Below are 20,703 nucleotides of genomic sequence, written 5' to 3'. Positions count from 1 at the left end.
TACCTACCTGTTTGTCTGTTAGAACAAGAAACATAAATTGCAAGAGGCTGCCTGCCTGCTTGTTTGGTTAAAGCAAGAGACGTGCATAGCAAGGCTATGTGCATCAAGGGTTAAGCAAGTTGCTACCTGGGGAGGGAGCACTGCTCCCCACACCCCTTGGCATTGAAAAATCAGACAACAGCCTCCAGGGGCTCTAAAAAGTTGGGGAACCAGTGGTGTACACCAATGGCGGAGTAGAGACTCTCCAAAAAGTATACTGTTCTTGGGTTTATTGGACAAAAGACCCAAATGTGGACTTGAATGGGAACATCACAAAGCTAATAGTGACCATGAATGAAGTGTGCAATTGCAGCGTGAAAAGGTACTGTGAGTTGGGCTTCAATAGAAGGTAGAACTTGCCCTGCTCAAACTCGAATTTGCTAAAACAGGCAATTGTCGTGCAACTATGCCAGCCAGTCAAAGGCAAACAATTCCCCCATTCTGATAGAGGCAGGAGACAAGGCAGCTGGAAACAAGTCACCATTTTATTAATACAAGTGGAGATCTATGGGAAGTCCTCTTTACAGTGTGGACACCTGTGACAAAACTAGGATGGAATAATCCCAGTGTTTTCTTTTGTCGGCAAGACCCTTCTAGCTCTGGGCGGTAGATAAATAATGCCAGCCCTTTCACAAATGCTGCTTGTGGCAGCATCACCCTCCTCAGGCTGCCCTGCCTTGGACGTTGGTGAAGGACCATAGCAGTGGTCCCATCCCATTTCCCTTCCACCATCCAGCCTTGAGGCAGTGGTGTGAAAACTTCTTGCTTTGCTCAAAACTGTTGCCAGGTGCTCACCATTATTATCCTGTTCTTCCTTCTCCAACCTGCACGTGTCTGCTGGTTGTGATCATAGCCAGGTGACTCAACATACAGAACCACAAGTTATAGTTATGGAAAGTACATGTCTATCAACCAGGCAGAAACAGTCTCCCATCTAACACCAACCAGTGGGTGTAAGGCTCAAACTTTTGGGGCACAACACAGGCAACTAGTGAATCCTACCGTTTTCCTCAGAATGGGTGGGTGGACATGAAATTATAAATATGGTGATGATTTGATCAATATTCTAGAAAGATCCACAAACAAGATCATGTCAGAAATACTGAGTAAACATGATCATGTTTACATGTCCATAATTCTATCTAAGGGAAGGGTAGAAGAATTTGCCAGAAAGTCCACTACCCAGGTGATCCAGAAGATCATGTTCAAAAGTAGTTAGGACATCACAAAGCTGGTAGGGAGCATTAATGCATCCATCTGCACAGAGTGAAATCCTTTCAAACCAGTTATCAGGGCAGACTCTTCCCATGGCAGAGAGTTTGAAAAAATTGGGTCCGACCAGGGACATAGAGAATACTTGGCTGCTGGAAGTAAGAATGTTGGCATAACTTGTTCAGCCCAAGGGTAGGATTCAGCTGAATGACTTATCCTGACATTTTTGCAATCCTACCCTCGGGCTGAATGACCACCCCATCAATGCAGTTGTACCAAAAAGGTGCATGGACTGGAAGCCTGTGGTCTACACTTTCAGAAGGCCATTTAAAACAGCCAGGAATCAGGAACCGTCACTTGAATAGTAGTTCTGACAATGACATAGGCTCATAGAATGGGGTAAATTGTGAGCTAAGTCAGAAGTGTCTTGGTCGCAATTTCTGATATTTTACTGTGCCCCAGAATAAGACACCAAATGGATGGAAGAGTTAAATGGTTGCACAACTGGTCCTTCTCCCATGCTGTCAATGCTATCCTTCTCTTTGCTCAATACCTAAACCCTTCTCTTTGCTCAATACCTAAACCCAGGGAGATGAAGCAGATGATACATGGCTCATTTTGTCATATGTCAATGCTGTTTGGTATCTCCTTTAACACTGATGGCCAACCTGATTGGCCATCAGCCAAAATACCACACTCATTATAGGGTCCACCTATAATTCCACCATTATAAGATGGTGGAATGCCTCATCAAAGATAGAATCTTAAAACACATAGATGAACAAACCTTGCTGAGGGAGAATCAGCCTGGCTTCTGTAAGGGTAAGTCTTGCCTCCAAAACCTTTTAGAATTCTTTGAAAAGGTCAACAGGCATGTGGGTGCAGGAAAACCCATGGACATTATATATCTGGACTTTCAGAAGGCGTTTGACACCGTCCCTCACCAAAGTCTACTGAAAAAAACTCCACAGTCAGGGAATTAGAGGGCAGGTCCTCTCCTGGATTGAGACCTGGTTGAAGACCAGGAAACAAAGAGTGTGTTCACAATGAAGAGAGGTGAAAAGCGGTGTGCCCCAAGGATCTGTCCTGGAATCGGTGCTTTTCAACCTCTTCACAAATGACCTGGAGACGAGGTTGAGCAATGAGGTGGCTAAGTTTGCAGACAACACCAAACTATTCTGAGTGGTGAAGACCAGAAGTGATTGTGAGGAGCTCCAGAAGGATCTCTCCAAACTGGCAGAATGGGCAGCAAAATGGCAGATGCGTTTCAATGTCAGTAAGTGTAAAGTCATGCACATTGGGGCAAAAAATCAAAACTTCACATATAGGCTGATGGGTTCTGAGCTGTCTGTGACAGATCAAGAAAGAGATCTTGGGGTGGTGGTGGACAGGTTGATGAAAGTGTGGAATCAATGTGCGGCAGCAGTAAAGAAGGCCAATTCTCTGCTTGGGATCCTTAGAAAAGGTATTGAGAACAAAACGGCTAATATTATAATGCCATTATACAAATTGATGGTAAGGCCTCATCTGGAGTTTTGTGTCCAGTTCTGGTCACCGCATCTCAAAAAGACATAGTGGAAATGGAAAAGGTACAAAAGAGAGCGACTAAGATGATTACTGGGCTGGGGCACCTTCCTTTTGAGGAAAGGCTACAGCGTTTGGGCTTCTTCAGCCTAGAAAAGAGATGCTTGAGATGGGAAGGATAAAGTGGATTGAGAAATGCTCTTTACACTCTCTCATAACACCAGAACCAGGGGGCATCCACTAAAAGTGCGTGTTGGGAGAGTCAGGACATACAAAAGAAAAAAAAAATTATTTTCTCAGCGTGTGGTTGGTCTGTGGAACTCCTTGCCACAGAATGTGGTGATGGCTTCTGGCCTGGATGCCATGAAAAGGAGATTGGACAAGTTTCTGGAGGAAAAATCCATTACACGTTACAAGCTATGATGTGTATGTGCAACCTCCTGATTTTAGAAATGGGCTATGTCAGAATGCCAGATGCAAGGGAGGGCATGTGACCCTCCTCCCTCTTGCCACTTCTGTCCAAGATGGGTTCCCCCTTCACTTGTGCTCAGCCCAGTATACTTCTCAGGATGAAACCATAGCACCCATCTAAAGGAAAGCCCGTAGGCAAAAATCATCCAGATGAATGGGCGACAAACTGACTCAATCTCCCCCTTGGTCATCAGTAAACCCTTCCCACAAGTACGTAGGAGATCTCTTGTTATCTGGTGTGCTCCCTGGGGCATTTGGTGGGCCGCTGTGAGATACAGGAAGCTGGACTAGATGGGCCTATGGCCTGATCCAGTGGGGCTGTTCTTATGTTCTTAGATTAGCACTGCTGCCAGCTCCATCTTCCTTTTTCCATCACCATTTTATGCAAAGTGAAGAGGGAGGCTTCTGGGTTGCTCATCTCCATCTTTTCCCCCAAATGTTACACTATTGTAGTGCGGCCTGATCTGAACAGAAGAGAACTGTTGATAAGAAGATTTAAGTAATAAAAAATAAAATTGAAAATATATTTTAAAAAATAAAAAATCAACAAAATTTAGCACTGATTCGTATTGAATACAATGGAAAGTGCTAATCTATACACAGTCATTACTCTTTTAAACTTCATCCATGTGTTGATTTTCTAATGAGCAATTTAGTTCCACATTTATGTGTCAATGTAGTGGTAATAATGACTTTATTCTAGGAATGATCCTGCTTTAATATATATTTATTCTCCCAAACCTCTTTACTTCAATAAAATTAATGTAGAAAAACCCATGGAATATTTTGATTTCTTAGCAGTTGTGGGTTATGTTTTACCCCTTTCCTGAAATGTGTTTCATAATATTACGACAATTTGTTAGTTCTTCAAATTTAAAGAATCTTAATCTATATGGAAAGGAAGTCCAAGTTATGGTGCCAAACTGTTAATTTGGAATTTATTAATTTGTGAGTCACTAACTCTGACTCACAGTGTTTCATGTCAGCATTCTTACGTGCCCCTGGTCGTTCTTGGTTGATGCAAACTAATCCTGCCATAGAGAGAAGCCTATATAAGTAGTTTAGAGGATTTCACATCTGCATTATCTTGAGAATTTCCTGGTTATTTTTGGGTCTCCTTCGAAAGAGAGCTAAGTCATGGTGTTTCTGGCATACTCATGTAGTCGACTCTTCTTCCTCCCTTCTCTACGAAGCACCTGTCATTCTCTGGGGGGGAGGGAGGAGGCTGTGGAGATATTTGATATACCCAAAGAGAAGACATAGGCTGCTTCATCCACCCTCCCCGTGAGCCACGGGGAACATCCTCTTGAGACACTGTGATGATGCAGGGGCTTCTGAGTGTGCTTTGTAAGCAGTAGTGACACGGGTCATTTGGCTAACACAGCGGTTCCCAATCTTAACATCAGAAAAATGGAAGTGGGTTTTGGAGACTTCTACAGGACATTATGAGACCTCAGAAGGCCAGTAGAGTGTGTCGCCAGCCAGGGACAACCCAGAACAAGACTCCTTGGACGCCAAATCTGGTTGCAAGTTGGAGCCATTTGGATGCAAGGGCCGTTGGTAGGGACCAACCCACAATTCAAGAAATGAATATATAGGTAATGGGTGGGGGGTATGGGGAAGCAAACAGAAGTGCATCTGCCCTTAAGAAATCTGCCAATACCAAGGGGTAGCAGTATGTGGTTTTTTTCCCTTCCATTTTTGCAGATAACAATTTGCAAACTATTTCTCCTTTATGGGTATAACTTTCCATTCTGTTGACTTCATTTTTCCATTTCCCCTGATTCTCAATGGAGTAGAGTAGCACTGCTGCCCACTCCACCTCCTTTTTTTCCTTCACCAGGTTCTTCAAAGTGAAGTGGAGCAGGTGTGGAGGAGGGAGGCTTTTGGTGGCTCTTCTTCCTGCCAATCATCACCAGCTAATGAATGTTTGGAAGTCCCACTGAGGGGGACCAGAGAATTATTCTGCTGAGAGGTTGATGAACATGATTTCCTTTTGCATAGTCAGACCAATTATAATTTGAAGCAGGTGTTTATACACCCTGTACTTATCTAATTTTCTTTGTTTCTATGGCTTCTTCTCCAGGACTCTTGGGAATTACAACTGTCAGTAGCAAAACCAAAAGTCAGAAGGCTGCTGCTGTTAAGATCTCCTGTGGTACTCACAGTTGAGGTAAGAGACAAAGAGGGCTTCCTGAGCCTGATTGCTGAAACTTGGCATTACTTTTCCCCTTTTGGCTCCAAATAATTTGAGTGAAGCCCAACTGTGCTTCCCACAGATGCGCAAATGTAAATGTGGAATGGCAAATTTACTTCATGCAAGATGGTGGCATTAATGACATTAGTGTTAGTCCTGTTGCCTCAGACCATCTGCAAGTTGCCCCTTCATAAATGCAATGTCTGTGAGCCTCTTCCTATTGATCACCAGTATTATCAGCCAGGAGATCTCATCATTGGTAGCATCATTGCGCAGAACTACTTGTTTTTAAATCCAATAGCCTTTGAAAAGCGTCCTTCTCCTGAACACATTGACGATGTTGTGTAAGGTATTGTTTTGCAAAATATTTAAGATGGGTAAGATTTAGCTTTGGTTGATTTATGGGGCTAAACCAGAAATCTTATTTAGCATGACAGCATAGCCCTGACTGCCCCACTCAATCATCCATCTCAAGCAATGTTTCTGTAGCTTGTTCAGATAGGGATCCAATACATTCCAAGCCATTTTCTGTAAGCACTTCTCTGCAAGCAGCAAGGATTGTTGATGAAGAACATTCTGGTTGTATAGCAATGCCGTACGTCATGTCATTTTGCATGTTTATATTCCAAAAATATTTTGCACAAAATCTTTGTCAAGATATTTAGAATACATCTTGTTGCTAATTGTTGCATGAATTGTTGATTAAGAATTTTCTGGTTATATAGCAATGTCAGCTTTTTTTGCACGCTTATTTTCCTGAGATTTTATGCATGCAATCTTTCTCAAGTTATTTAGAAAATATCTTGCTGCTATTTTTTAAAAAAGGTATTTTTCAAGTTTTCAGACATGCTTTTCTTTCCACGCACTATTTGGGCATTTATTTTAAATATTCCAAGTGCTAAATATTTGAAATGCTAAAATAGTTAGGCAATATTTAAGCATTTATTACATTTTCTGTTTTACCCATGAACCTGTAATAAAGACACAAAACAAAGTCGCTGAGTTAATCAGGGCCACTTTATTTATTTTGAAATACGCAGCAGGGCAAAACTTAACTTCCCAAAATGTGCGTGGATTGGACTCTGGGAGAAAGAGTCCCGGGGCCCAATCCCATCAAACACTCCAGGGCCGATGCAGCTATGCCAAGGGGGGTATGTGTGGCATTCAGTGTTGGGGCAGTCATGGAGGCCTCCTCAAGATAAGTGAATGTTTGTTCCCTTATCTAGGGGCTGCATTGCAGCTGCATTGGTGCTGGGAAGTTGGATAGGGTTGAGCCCTTAGCCATCTACCTTCTCCTTTAGGGGCTAAGCGTACTGTCTGACTCAAGACTGCACTGAGTCCAAGACTGAGTGTGCCTGTCATAGCCAACCCTTCTGAGTTGAGGCAGCTGAGCTGGAATTTGCCCACCAGCCAGGCCATAAGGCTCATTTCCTTCTGCCATCCAGGGGATTTCCAGTCAGCCTCCTTGAGTTGGTCAAGCATCAGCAGAGTGGTACTGGTTCTCCCTCTGGCCATACAGCCTCAGAATGGACACCTGATGATTATTCTTACCTCCTGCCCCTGAACGCTACCAGCTAAAGTGACCTAAATGGGGACAAACCTAACTGAAAACACTGGAATGTTCAACTATACACTGGGGTAGGCAGAAAAAAAAGAAAAAAAAATGCCAATTACAAGCCAGTTTAAAAAAAAAGTTCCTACCTGGTCTTCAAAGAACAAGCAGCTAGTCTCTGACTATAGAAAGGGTGGATGGGCAAGGATGCTGTCTGGAGATGACTGAGCTGCCGAGTTGCATCTGCTCCTGGAGTGCAAGACTGTCCCACCTCCCCACAATATTCCCCCAATCATAGGGCACCTCTGATATGTGTGCATGAGGCAAGGTGGGACAAAGATGCCAGCATGCAAATGGCATGTTAACGGTCTTGTATGGTTACTTTTAAGAATTGAAGCATTAAATGTTTGTATATCTGTTTTAAGTAGGAGCTTCCAAAGTAGTTCTACCACCTCATATAAAGCCCAAAGTTCTGTTTTGTATAATGATGTCCATTTGCACTTCCCTGGAATAGGACCATGTGCTGTACTGAAATGATACTGGGAATGCCACATTCTGAGGCAGGTGCACTTTAGTGCATCATATAACTGTCATTGCAGGGTGTTGACTCAACATTACCAACACATCATGGCCTTGGTCTTTGCTGTTGGTGAGCTGAATGAAAATCCCCAGATCTTACCCAACGTCACCCTCGGTTTCCACATCTATAATAGCCACTCAAGTATAGTCTGGATCTACCAAGCGTCCCTGGAACTCCTCTCCACACGAGGTGGATTCATTCCTAACTACAAGTGTGATATCCAGAACTTTCCAGAAGCAATCATTGGAGGACCCACCTCTCACCTTCTTCGTCACATGGCAACCATTCTTAGCATCTACAAGATTCCACAGGTGAGGTGTGCAGTTAGAGCAGATGCAATCTAGATGCCCAACTACTGAGGTTGTGTGTGTGTTTGTGTGTGTGTGTGTGTGTGTGTGTGTGTGAGAGAGAGAGAGAGAGAGAGAGAGAGAGAGAGAGAGAGTGCATAGCAACCTATCTCTGAAAAGCTGCTTATAATCTGACATGGATATTCTATTGTGTGTGATGCATCACTGTAGCTCACATGCAAAGTAGTTTTAATTTTGAATTTTTTTCCCCAAAATAATTTTTTATTTAGCTCACATATGACTCTGCTCCAGTGATGGATAACCAGATGGAAGCTGCTTTCTTCCACTGCCTGTTCCCAAATGGAGCCCATCAATATAGAGGCATTCTTCACTTACTTCTTCATTTCAGCTGGATATGGATTGGGGTGATATGTGCAGATAATGACCTTGGAGAGAAGTTTATACAAGATGTGCTTCCCAGGTTTTCCCAAAGTGGTATTTGCTTTGAGTTCATAGAAAAATTTCCACAAGAAAGTTTTTCAAATAACATGGTTGAAGAAGTGGACAACTGGCTTGGGCTATACAATATTGTCATGGGAAGTACTGCCAACGTGGTAGTCATACATGGGGAAATTCATACCACAGTAATCTTCAGATTGATGCTTGAAATGCCTGCATTTGAGGATGTACCCATGAAGAGGAAAAGCAAGGTCTGGGTTATGACAGCCCAGATGGAACTAATGTCACTTCCCTTTCAAGGAGGTTGGGACATCCACTTCATCCACGGTGCTCTATCCTTTGCCATTCATTCAAAGCAGGTGACAGGATTCAACACATTTCTCCGTAACAGAAAACCAGCCTCAGACAAAGGAGATGGTTTTATCAGAGTGTTTTGGGAACAGGCATTTGGCTGTGTGTTCCCCAACTCCAAGGTGAATGGGGAAATCTGCACTGGGGAGGAGAAGCTGGAGACTCTGCCCGGCGCTGTTTTTGAAATGAGCATGACCAGCCACAGTTACAGCATCTATAATGCAGCCTATTCTGTGGCACATGCTTTGCATGCCGTTCAGTCATCCAAATTCAAACACAGAGTCAAAGCAAATGAAAAGAGATGGAATCTGAGGAACCATCAGCCGTGGCAGGTAATGTCCTGAGCATATTAAAACGGGGGTGGCAGGGCTCATCCTTTCCAGGTGTACTACAGATCCTACATCACATACAAACATCTCCTTTCAGACAAGCATCCATGTGTCAGGACTTTTCCAGATTCCATCTTAAAAATAAAGCAGCTAGTGGTTCTGCTCATATTAATTCCTTATTGAACTTGATTAATTTGTATATGGATGACTGTAATTTGTTTTCGAACCTTCTGTCGTTCTCAACTACCAACATATGAACTGAGATAAAAACTGCATGTTCCTTTGTGAACATCTTCTATGATTTTTCATTATCAGTGTAGGTTACGTTAATCATACTAAGCCATTTCTTGAGGTAGAGGTAGTGTGGACACCTGAAGCAGGTCCTCTGGTTTGCATGGAAATCTGATTAATGCAATTTTACTTTTGGGGGGAAGGTTCTGAAGACAGACCTGTTTATCTTGGGAAGTCCAGCACCCAAGTAGCCTCATAGGAGGGGGCTTTTCTCTTTCCACAAATTACATGGTGCAGAGGAGAGCAGAACAGGGGCAAGGGGGAAGGTAGGCAGCGGTGAGTTTGGCAGCAGTTGTGTCCACCAAATTCAACCCCCCTCATAGACCTGATTCCCTGACCCAGGTCCACAAGGCACATGACCGAGTAGATCCAGCTGAGCCTCAGAGGCTTAACTCTGAATAAGGCAACAAACGGTCCCTTACCTAGAGGAGGTCTCTGAACTGTCCATCTGCAGGATGCAGTGCAACCTCCTTATAATCACATAGAAGCAGCATTGTATTTTTTCCTCTTTGTCGTTCCCCTTTGGGACTAATGATGTATTCACTAGTTTCTAAATTATGATGTCATCTCCTCTGTGTTTTATTACTTATGTTACTGTATTCAGTGCCAGGGCTATGACTGGCACCATGCATATTTTGCTATATTCTCTTGTTATTCATTTAATTTGAGAGTTTTTGTGGCACTTAATTTTTGCTGCTACTAGGAATTCTGTTCCACTTAGCCTGGTTCAGGCTCTCAAGAAAGAACTGTCCACCTGGCAGGTGACCAGTTTGTTGGATATTTGCGTTGTTTTGTACAGCTTGTGATTTTTCCTCTCATATCAGCTCCACTACTTCCTGAGAAGTCTCTCCTTCAACAACAGTGCTGGGGAAATGGTTTCCTTTGATCCCGATGGAAATTTAGCTGCTGGATTCGATATTATCAACTGGGTCACGTTCCCAAACCAGTCCTTTCGCAGAGTCAAAGTTGGGAGAATACAACCTAAGGTTTCAGAAGACATCTTGCTTTCTATTGATGATGATGCCCTTGTATGGCCCAGCAAGTTTAACCAGGTAGTTGGCTACATGTGGAGACTCTCTCCAGTTATTTCTGTCATGTGAAAAAATGATTCACCATTCAGAAACTAAACAAATGCTCTGCCTGTGTCCCGTCAGTTAGTTGAGATTCCTTCAATTATTATTTCTGATCCTAAATGTTCAATTAGCAAAAACTGGAGGTAAGGGAGCATTCACTTCCTTATCCTGGAGGAAGCCTCCATTTCCCAAAGGGCTTTTCCAATGGGTGTCCTTGGTTCTGTGGCAGCCATTTTGCTGGTGGAGAATTAAGTAAGGGTTAGGGAGGAAGTATAGGGTACTGGTGCACAGACATTCTGCTGGCAACTTCCCCTGCTGCCCCCATTCTATCTCGCACTCTCCCCACCCCAACAAATTCCACATTCCTTCTGCCTCCCACCCCCCATTGCCAACTCATTGATTCCAGTGCACAATGACCTCTCCTTGACCTGGAGTCTCCAGTGGCCTTCTGTTGACCTTGTTGTGTTTGCGGCCAGAACTTCCCTTCTGGTGCCACACTCACAGTTCCTATCTAGAGTCCATTTTTGTACTTATCAGGCTTGTTTGATTTTGCATTGAAATTAGCTGCTAGGAGTAACCTGGATTGAGCACTTACAATTTATCCCAGGAGAGCATTTGTTATCTTTTGGTAGGTATAGTTGGAGGAACCCAAGTTTCCAAAATGTGTATTCCTATCTCATCCAGGACCTATTCTCAAATTCCACAAATGCCTGTGCTTTTTTGGACAAGCATGTAGACACCCTTCTAAATCTGTTTGTTTGGTAGCTGGGGGAGCACTCTGGGAGAACTTGGCTTCCTTTTCCTGAAGGTATCCAATCCTAAAGCAACCAAGGATACCTTTATATCAGATAAAGGACAGATTCACTGCTCACTGAATTGTTTTGCTGCATCTCAAAAAAGACATAGTGGAAATGTAAAAGGTGCAAAAGAGAGTGACTAAGATGATTACTGGGCTGGGGCACCCACAAAAATTGAGTGTTGGGAGGGTTAGGACAGACAAAAGAAAGTATTTCTTTACTCAGCGTGTGGTCTGTGGAACTCCTTGCCACAGGATGTGGTGATGGCGTCTGGCCTGGACTCCTTTAAAAGGGGATTGGACAAGTTTCTGTAGGAAAAATCCATTACGGGTTACAAGCCATGATGTGTATGTGCAACCTCCTGATTTTAGAAATGGGCTATTTCAGAATGCCAGATGCAGGGGAGGGCACCAGGATGAGGTCTCTTGTTATCTGGTGTGCTCTCTGGGGCATTTGGTGGGCCATTGAGAGATACAGGAAACTGGACTAGATAGGCCTATGGCCTGATCCAGTGGGGCTGTTCTTATGTTCTTATTTTTTGACAGCAACAAGATGAGGGTTTGGAGAAGCACTGATTCTCTAGTCAGTTTCTCTAAGTTGCTTTATAAGCCACTTCCCCTTTCCTCATTAATCTGGGTGAGCAGCAAAGCATAACTCAAACCTGGATTGACCAGTGAAAGTGAAAACATACTTTTTGCATCCCAACAAATCCTGTTTTTTATTTTCTTTCTTGTTTGGATAGGCACAGCCCCTTTCGCTTTGCAAAGAGAATTGTCATTCAGGATACAGAAGGAAAAAGGTGGAAGGGAAACCATTTTGCTGTTATGATTGTCTTCCCTGCCCAGAAGGGAAAATTTCAAACAAAAAGGGTAAGAAATTAAATGTATTGTGTTGATCAGATTTATACTGGTTGTTATCCTTAATTTCCCTAAGAATTAAAAATGTGTACAGAATGCAGTGATGGTGATTGCTGCTAAGAGGATCCAGTCTGATAAAGCCACACTGATTCATGTAAACCTTTAAGTATTGTGTTGCACTTCTCTGACACAAAACATGATATTTGAGTATAGCCAGACAAGATGGAGGTAGTGATCTCTCCTGGCTTGTGATATTCGAGGAGAGAATATCCTTCTTCGTTTGCCTCAATGGTCTCAAGAATTGAGTTCTAAAATGCATTAAAACCGAGGAGTGTTTTCTTTGAATATTCAACTGATTTGGGGTTTTATAATTTTCCACTTTATGCAATTAATCATACATTGGGATGCCATATTGAAAGCCATGCTTTGTTTTCCAGACACGGATCACTGTTTTCAGTGTCCAGAAGACTGCTACCCTAACAAGGAGAAGGATTTGTGCGCTCCAAAATACATTGTATACATGTCTTATGGAGAACCTCTGGGGATGAGTTTAGCCATCTTTGTTCTCATCTTTTCTTTTGCCACTGCTGTGGTGCTGGGAATTTTCATTAAGCACAAGGACACTCCCATTGTCAAAGCCAACAACCAGAATCTCACCTACACTCTTCTCATCTCCCTCCTGCTCTGTTTTCTTTGTGCTTTACTGTTCATTGGCAAACCTGAGATGGTGTTGTGTCTCCTTCAACAGACTGCATTTGGCGTCATCTTCGCAGTGGCCGTTTCTTGCATATTGGCCAAAACCATGATTGTGGTTCTTGCTTTCATGGCCACTAAACCAGGGTCTAAGATGAAGAAATGGGTGAGGAAACCACTGGCCTGTTACGTGGTTTTCACCTGCTTCCTTCTTCAAGCCCTCCTTTGCACTGTGTGGTTGGCAAGTTCCCCTCCATTCCCCAGTCTGGACATGAACTCACTGAATGCAGAAATGGTACTGAAATGTAACGAGGGCTCAACTCTCATGTTTTACTGTGTGTTGGGCTTCCTGGGCTTTCTGGCGCTTCTCAGCTTCTGTGTGGCTTTTCTGGCCAGGAAGTTGCCAGACACTTTCAACGAAGCCAAGTTCATCACCTTCAGCATGCTGATATTTTGCAGTGTTTGGTTATCCTTTGTTCCAGCTTACCTGAGTACGAAAGGGAAATACATGGTGGCTGTGGAGATCTTCTCCATCCTGGCCTCCAGTGCTGGGTTGCTGGTCTGCATCTTTTCCCCCAAATGCTACACAATCCTTTTGCGGCCTGATTTGAACAGAAGAGAACTCATGATAAGAAGACTTAAGTAACAACAACAACAAAAATACATAAAAATAAATAAAAATTAAAATTAAAAATTAAAAAAAGATTTATACAATGGAAATTGCTAATCCATTCACAGTCATGACTCTTTTAAGCTTCATCCATGTGTTGGTTTTCTAATGAGGAATTCAACCCCCGCTTTATGTGTCAATGTAGTGGAGATAATGGCTTTAATCTTGGAGTGATCCTGCTTTAATATAGAATATATACATTATCCCAAACCTCTTTACTTCAATAATATTAATGTAGGGCGAAAAAAATCAATATTTTGATTTCTTAGCCATCGTGGGTTGCTTTACCCTTTTCCTGAAATGTGTTTCATAATGTTATGACAATCTGATAATTCCTCAAATTTGGAGAACCTTAATCTGTATGGAAAGGAAGTACAAGAAGGGTGAAAGGGAGGGTAAAAAGAGTCCAATCTCTCCAGAGTGCATGGAGGCTGCTTAAAACAATAGTAATAGAGGCCCAGCAGAGGTGTATACCACAAAGAAAGAAGGGTTCCACTAAATCCAGGAGGGTGCCCGCATGGCTAACCAGCCAAGTTAGAGAGGCTGTGAAGGGCAAGGAAGCTTCCTTCCGTAAATGGAAGTCTTGCCCTAATGAGGAGAATAAAAAGGAACATAAACTGTGGCAAAAGAAATGTAAGAAGGTGATACTGGAGGCCAAGCGAGACTATGAGGAACGCATGGCCAGCAACATTAAGGGGAATAATAAAAGCTTCTTCAAATATGTTAGAAGCAGGAAACCCGCCAGAGAAGCGGTTGGCCCTCTGGATGGTGAGGGAGGGAAAGGGGAGATAAAAGGAGACTTAGAGATGGCAGAGAAATTAAATGAGTTCTTTGCATCTGTCTTCATGGCAGAAGACCACGGGCAGATACTGCTGCCCGAACGGCCCCTCCTGACCAAGGAATTAAGTCAGATAGAGGTTAAAAGAGAAGATGTTTCAGACCTCATTGATAAATTAAAGATCAATAAGTCACCGGGCCCTGATGGCATCCACCCAAGAGTTATTAAGGAATTGAAGAATGAAGTTGCAGACCTCTTGACTAAGGTATGCAACTTGTCCCTCAAAACGGCCATGGTGCCAGAAGATTGGAGGATAGCAAATGTCACGCCTATTTTTAAAAAGGGAAAGAGGGGGGACCCGGGCAACTATAGGCTGGTCATCCTAACATCCATACCGGGTAAGATGGTGGAATGCCTCATCAAAGATAGGATCTCAGAACACATAGACGAACAGGCCTTGCTGAGGGAGAGTCAGCATGGCTTCTGTAAGGGTAAGTCTTGCCTCACGAACCTTATAGAATTCTTTGAAAAGGTCAACAGGCATGTGGATGCGGGAGAATCCGTGGACATTATATATCTGGACTTTCAGAAGGCGTTTGACACTGTCCCTCACCAAAGGCTACTGAAAAAACTCCACAGTCAGGGAATTAGAGGACAGGTCCTCTCTTGGATTGAGAACTGGTTGGAGGCCAGGAAGCAGAGAGTGGGTGTCAATGGGTAATTTACACAACGGAGAGAGGTGAAAAGCGGTGTGCCCCAAGCATCTGTCCTGGGACCGGTGCTTTTCAACCTCTTCATAAATGACCTGGAGACAGGGTTGAGCAGTGAAGTGGCTAAGTTTGCAGACGACACCAAACTTTTCCAAGTGGTGAAGACCAGAAGTGATTGTGAGGAGCTCCAGAAGGATCTCTCCAGACTGGCAGAATGGGCAGCAAAATGGCAGATGCGCTTCAATGTCAGTAAGTGTAAAGTCATGCACATTGGGGCAAAAAATCAAAACTTTAGATATAGGCTGATGGGTTCTGAGCTGTCTGTGACAGATCAGGAGAGAGATCTTGGGGTGGTGGTGGACAGGTCGATGAAAGTGTCGACCCAATGTGCGGCGGCAGTGAAGAAGGCCAATTCTATGATTGGGATCATTAGGAAGGGTATTGAGAAAAAAACGGCTAGTATTATAATGCCGTTGTACAAATCTATGGTAAGGCCATACCTGGAGTATTGTGTCCAGTTCTGGTCGCCGCATCTCAAAAAAGACATAGTGGAAATGGAAAAGGTACAAATGAGAGCGATTAAGATGATTACGGGGCTGGGGCACCTTCCTTATGAGGAAAGGCTACGGCGTTTGGGCCTCTTCAGCCTAGAAAAGACACGCCTGAGGGGGGACATGATTGAGACATACAAAATTATGCAGGGGATGGACAGAGTGGATAGGGAGATGCTCTTTACACTCTCACATAATACCAGAACCAGGGGACATCCACTAAAATTGAGTGTTGGGCGGGTTAGGACAGACAAAAGAAAATATTTCTTTACTCAGCTTGTGGTCGGTCTGTGGAACTCCTTCCACAGGATGTGGTGATGGCGTCTAGCCTAGACACCTTTAAAAGGGGATTGGACAAGTTTCTGGAGGAAAAATTCATTATGGGGTACAAGCCATGATGTGTATGTGCAACCTCCTGATTTTAGAAATGGGTTACGTCAGAATGCCAGATGCAAGGGAGGGCACCAGGATGAGGTCTCTTGTTATCTGGTGTGCTCCCTGGGGCATTTGGTGGGCCGCTGTGAGATACAGGAAGCTGGACTAGATGGGCCTATGGCCTGATCCAGTGGGGCTGTTCTTATGTTCTTATGTAAGAAATGGTGCCAAACTGTTAATTTGGAATATATTAATTTGTGAGTCACTAACTCTGACTCACAGTGTTTCATGTCCACATTCTTATGTGCCCCTGGTCATTCCTGGCTGATGCAGACCAAGCCTGCCATAGAGAGAAGCTTATATAAGTAGTTTAGAGGATCTCACATCTGCATTATCTTGAGAATTTACTGGTTACTTTTATGTCTGCTTTGCCAGAGAGCTAAGTAATGGTGTTTCTGGCATACTCATGCAGTACCATCTTCTTCCTTCCTTCTCCATGAAGCACCTGTCATTCTCCGCAAAGCACTGTGATTATCCAGGGTGCTATGAAGAGGGTTGATAGACCCAAAGAGAGGACATAGGCTGCTTTTTCCATTCTCACCGTGAGCCACTGGGAGCATCCTTTTGAAAAACTGTGATGATGCAGGGGCTTCTGAGGGTGCTTTACAAGCAGTAGAGGCATGAGTCTTTTGGCTAACACAGCGGTTCTCAAATGTAACATCAGAAAACCAGAAGTGGGTTTTGGAGTCTTCTGTCGTCCATTAAGAGGCCTGAGACTGGCAGTAGAGTGGGTCACCAACCTGGTACAGCCCAGAACAAGGCTGCCAAATCTGCTTCCAAGTTGGAGCCATTTGGACGCAAGGGCAGTTGGTAGGGCCCAACCCACAATCCACCTCACATGGCCTCACAACCCACTGGAGGGGTGGTGACCCACACTTTGGGAAAGGCGGGGCTAGCACATACTATTGCTATCACCAAGATCTAGGACACCAGATTTCAGGACTGGACCTCAGAATGAATGTGGTCCCACCTGATTGCACCTTAATGGTAATGAATGTTTGGTGACCCACCTGACTGCACCTTAATGGTAAAGATGAGGTCAAACAGCTAGGCCCTGTGTTGATATGAACCATCTGTTCCTTTCCGGGGAGGTTTTTAGAAATTGCCCAGGAAGAGAGTTTTGTTAAAAGATACTTTGAATACAATTTTCCAATGTTTGATAATAAACTTATTGGGCGATAATTTGAGGGTGATGAAGGGTCACCTTTTTTGTAGACTGGAATGAGAGTAGATGTCAACCAGGCATCAGGAAAACGACCTGTGGAATTAACCAAGGTAAAAAAGGATGCAAGTGGTTCTGCCCACCAATTGGGATTATTAGACAAAGTCTCATTCAAAATGTTATCGGGCCCAGGAGCTTTACCGGGTTTTAAAGAAAGAATTAACTCATGTATTTCATTAGGGGAAACTGGAGGCCATTCCAAGAGATCCTGTGGAGTACTGCTGGGAAGTTGAATTGGGGACAAAGATGAGAATTTTTTTGAAAAAAAGTCAACCCAGGTAACTGCAGAGATAGATGGAAGCAAATTTGAAATTGAACAGGTTGATCTGGAAACTAAAGTCCAAAAGGCCTTTTGAATATGGGAAATAATTGCAGAATGTAATTGGTCCCACTTACGCAGAGCATACTGATGTCTTTTCTCATCAAATAATTCATAGCATGTTCTGCGTAAATAAAAATAGTCTCTTAAAAAAGATGGGATTGGATGAGAACGAATGAAAAAAAAAGAGAGCGTATGATTGGTTTTCAGGCAGGAGCTTCTACCCTTGATCATATTTTTACGTTGACTTATTTAGCAGAGAAGTATTTTATTTATAATAAAGCTAACCTTTTTGCTGCATTTGTTGATCTCCAAGGTGCTTTTGATTCTGTGAATAGAGAACTTTTATGGTCTAAACTACTTAAATGGGGAATGTATTGGCAACCTTCAGTCTCGAAAGACTATGGTATCGCGCTCTGAATGGTGGTTCTGGCACAGCGTCTAGTGTGGCTGAAAAGGCCAATCCGGGAGTGACAATCCCTTCCACACCGGGAGCAAGTGCAGTCTGTCCCTGGTCTGTCTCCCTGGCTATGGGCCTTCCTTCTTTGCCTCTTAGCCTCAGACTGTTGGCAAAGTGTCTCTTCAAACTGGGAAAGGCCATGCTGCACAGCCTGCCTCCAAGCGGGCCGCTCAGAGGCCAGAGTTTCCCACTTGTTGAGGTCCATCCCTAAGGCCTTCAGATCCCTCTTGCAGATGTCCTTGTATCGCAGCTGTGGTCTGCCTGTAGGGCGCTTTCCTTGCACGAGTTCTCCATAGAGGAGATCCTTTGGGATCCGGCCATCATCCATTCTCACGACATGACCAAGCCAACGCAGGCGTCTCTGTTTCAGCAGTGAATACATGCTAGGGATTCCCGCACGTTCCAGGACTGTGTTGTTTGGAACTTTGTCCTGCCAGGTGATGCCGAGGATGCGTCGGAGGCAGCGCATGTGGAAAGCGCTCAGTTTCCTCTCCTGTTGTGAGTGAAGAGTCCATGACTCGCTGCAGTACAGAAGTGTACTCAGGACGCAAGCTCTGTAGACCTGGATCTTGGTATGTTCCGTCAGCTTCTTGTTGGACCAGACTCTCTTTGTGAGTCTGGAAAACGTGGTAGCTGCTTTACCGATGCGCTTGTTTAGCTCGGTATCGAGAGAATGAGTGTCGGAGATCGTTGAGCCAAGGTACACAAAGTCATGGACAACCTCCAGTTCATGCTCAGAGATTGTAATGCAGGGAGGTGAGTCCACATCCTGGACCATGACCTGTGTTTTCTTCAGGCTGATTGTCAGTCCAAAATCTTGGCAGGCCTTGCTAAAACGATCCATGAGCTGCTGGAGATCTTTGGCAGAGTGGGTAGTGACAGCTGCATCGTCGGCAAAGAGGAAGTCACGCAGACATTTCAGCTGGACTTTGGATTTTGCTCTCAGTCTGGAGAGGTTGAAGAGCTTTCCGTCTGATCTGGTCCGGAGATAGATGCCTTCTGTTGCAGTTCCAAAGGCCTGCTTCAGCAGGACAGCGAAGAAAATCCCAAACAAGGTTGGTGCAAGAACACAGCCCTGCTTCACTCCGCTTCGGATGTCAAAAGGGTCTGATGTGGAGCCATCGAAGACAACAGTGCCCTTCATGTCCTTGTGGAAAGATCTGATGATGCTGAGGAGCCTGGGTGGACATCCAATCTTGGGGAGAATCTTGAAGAGGCCGTCTCTGCTGACCAGGTCGAAAGCCTTTGTGAGATCTATGAAGGCTATAAAGAGTGGCTGTCGTTGTTCCCTGCATTTCTCCTGCAGTTGTCTAAGGGAGAATACCATATCAGTGGTGGACCTGTTGGCTCGGAATCCACACTGCGATTCTGGATAGACGCTCTCTGCAAGTACCTGGAGCCTCTTTAGTACAACTCGGGCAAACAGCTTTCCTACAACGCTAAGGAGAGAGATGCCGCGGTAGTTGTTGCAGTCACCCCTGTCACCTTTGTTCTTGTACAGCGTGATGATGTTTGCATCCCTCATGTCTTGAGGTACTCCACCTTCTCTCTGGCAGAGACAGAGGATTTCATGCAGCTCAGTGACGATGATCTCTTTGCAGCATTTTAGGACTTCCGCAGGGATGCTGTCTTTTCCAGGTGCCTTGCCAAAGGCAAGGGAGTCCAGGGCCACGTGAAGTTCTTCTAGGGTTGGTTCACTGTCAAGCTCTTCCAGCACAGGCAGGCACTCAATGTTGTTCAGTGCTTCTTCGGTGACTACATTTTCTCTGGAATATAGCTCAGAGTAGTGCTGCACCCAGCGTTCCATCTGCTGCGCCCGATCCTGGATGACCTCGCCTGTGGCAGACTTCAGAGGGGCAATTTTCTTCTGTGTTGGACCTAGGGCCTGCTTGATACCATCATACATCCCCTTGATGTTGCCCGTGTCAGCTGCTATCTGTATCTCGGAACAGAGCTGGAGCCAGTAGTCGTTAGCACATCTCCTGGCAGTCTGTTGGACTTTGCTGCGAGCAGTTCGGAGGACCTGCAGGTTGCGCTCACTGGGACAGGCCTTGTATGCTGCTTGAGCTCTCCTCTTTTCCTCAATGACTGGTGTCAACTCCTCAGAGTGGGCTTCAAACCAGTCTGCCGCCTTGTTGGTCTTCTTGCCGAATATGGACAAGGCGGTGTTGTAAACGGTATTCTTGAAATGTTCCCATCTGTTGGATGCGTTTGCGTCGGCCGGGCCTGGAAGAGATTCCTCAAGCGCTTGTGCAAATTCCTCCACTTTTCTCTGATCCCGGGTCTTGCTGGTATCAATGCGAGGTCTTCCTTCCTTTTTCGTGTGATACAGTCGCTTTGTTTGCAGTTTCACTCTGCTGCACACCAGGGAGTGGTCAGTGTCGCAGGCAGCACCATGATAACTGCGTGTGATCTTGATGCTGGGAAGGCTGGAGCGTCTGGTGAGGATCAGGTCGAGCTGGTGCCAGTGCTTTGATCTTGGATGTCTCCAAGAGACTCTATGTTGGGGCTTTGTGTTGAAGAACGTGTTGCTGACACAGAGACCGTGATGACAGCAAAACTCTAGCAGGCGTTGGCCATTTTCGTTCATCCTCCCAGTGCCAAACTGACCTAAGCAAGTGGGCCATGAACTGTTATCAGCACCAACTCTAGCATTGAAATCGCCGAGGATGAACAATGGCTCTTTTACAGGGATTTTCTTGACAGTGGTGGCCAGGTCATCATAGAATTTGTCTTTGGCTTCTGCTGGAGACGACAGAGTCGGTGCATAAGCACTGATGAGAGTGATAGGTCCTGCAGATGACTGGAGCTGCAGGGACAAAATTCTTTCACTTCCCACAGTAGGT

The 20,703-nt window shown here is 44.5% G+C and overlaps 1 protein-coding gene across 1 annotated transcript; it reads left to right on the top strand.

Annotated features, from left to right (window-relative positions):
* The first annotated feature begins 5,569 nt into the window (after positions 1-5,569).
* Positions 5,570-13,358, top strand: LOC136653734 (vomeronasal type-2 receptor 26-like). The gene is made up of 5 exons (XM_066630616.1): positions 5,570-5,787; positions 7,595-7,886; positions 8,153-9,004; positions 10,117-10,344; positions 12,477-13,358. Exons 1-5 carry the CDS (start codon positions 5,570-5,572, stop codon positions 13,356-13,358), a joined length of 2,472 nt encoding a protein of 823 aa, XP_066486713.1.
* Positions 13,359-20,703: the final 7,345 nt, after the last annotated feature.

This window comes from Tiliqua scincoides, chromosome 5, assembly GCF_035046505.1.
Source record: "Tiliqua scincoides isolate rTilSci1 chromosome 5, rTilSci1.hap2, whole genome shotgun sequence".
Classification (NCBI taxonomy): domain Eukaryota; kingdom Metazoa; phylum Chordata; class Lepidosauria; order Squamata; family Scincidae; genus Tiliqua; species Tiliqua scincoides.
The sequence above is the reverse complement of the archived record's forward strand: the minus strand, read 5'-3'. Positions and strand labels throughout refer to the sequence as shown.

Coding starts and splice junctions, on each gene's coding strand:
- LOC136653734 (XM_066630616.1), top strand. CDS start 5,570: ATGGTGGCATTAATGACATTAGTGTTAGTCCTGTTGCCTCAGACCATC. Junction 5,788..7,594: donor GAACACATTGACGATGTTGT/GTAAGGTATTGT, acceptor CTGTCATTGCAG/GGTGTTGACTCAACATTACC. Junction 9,005..10,116: donor GGAACCATCAGCCGTGGCAG/GTAATGTCCTGA, acceptor CTCTCATATCAG/CTCCACTACTTCCTGAGAAG.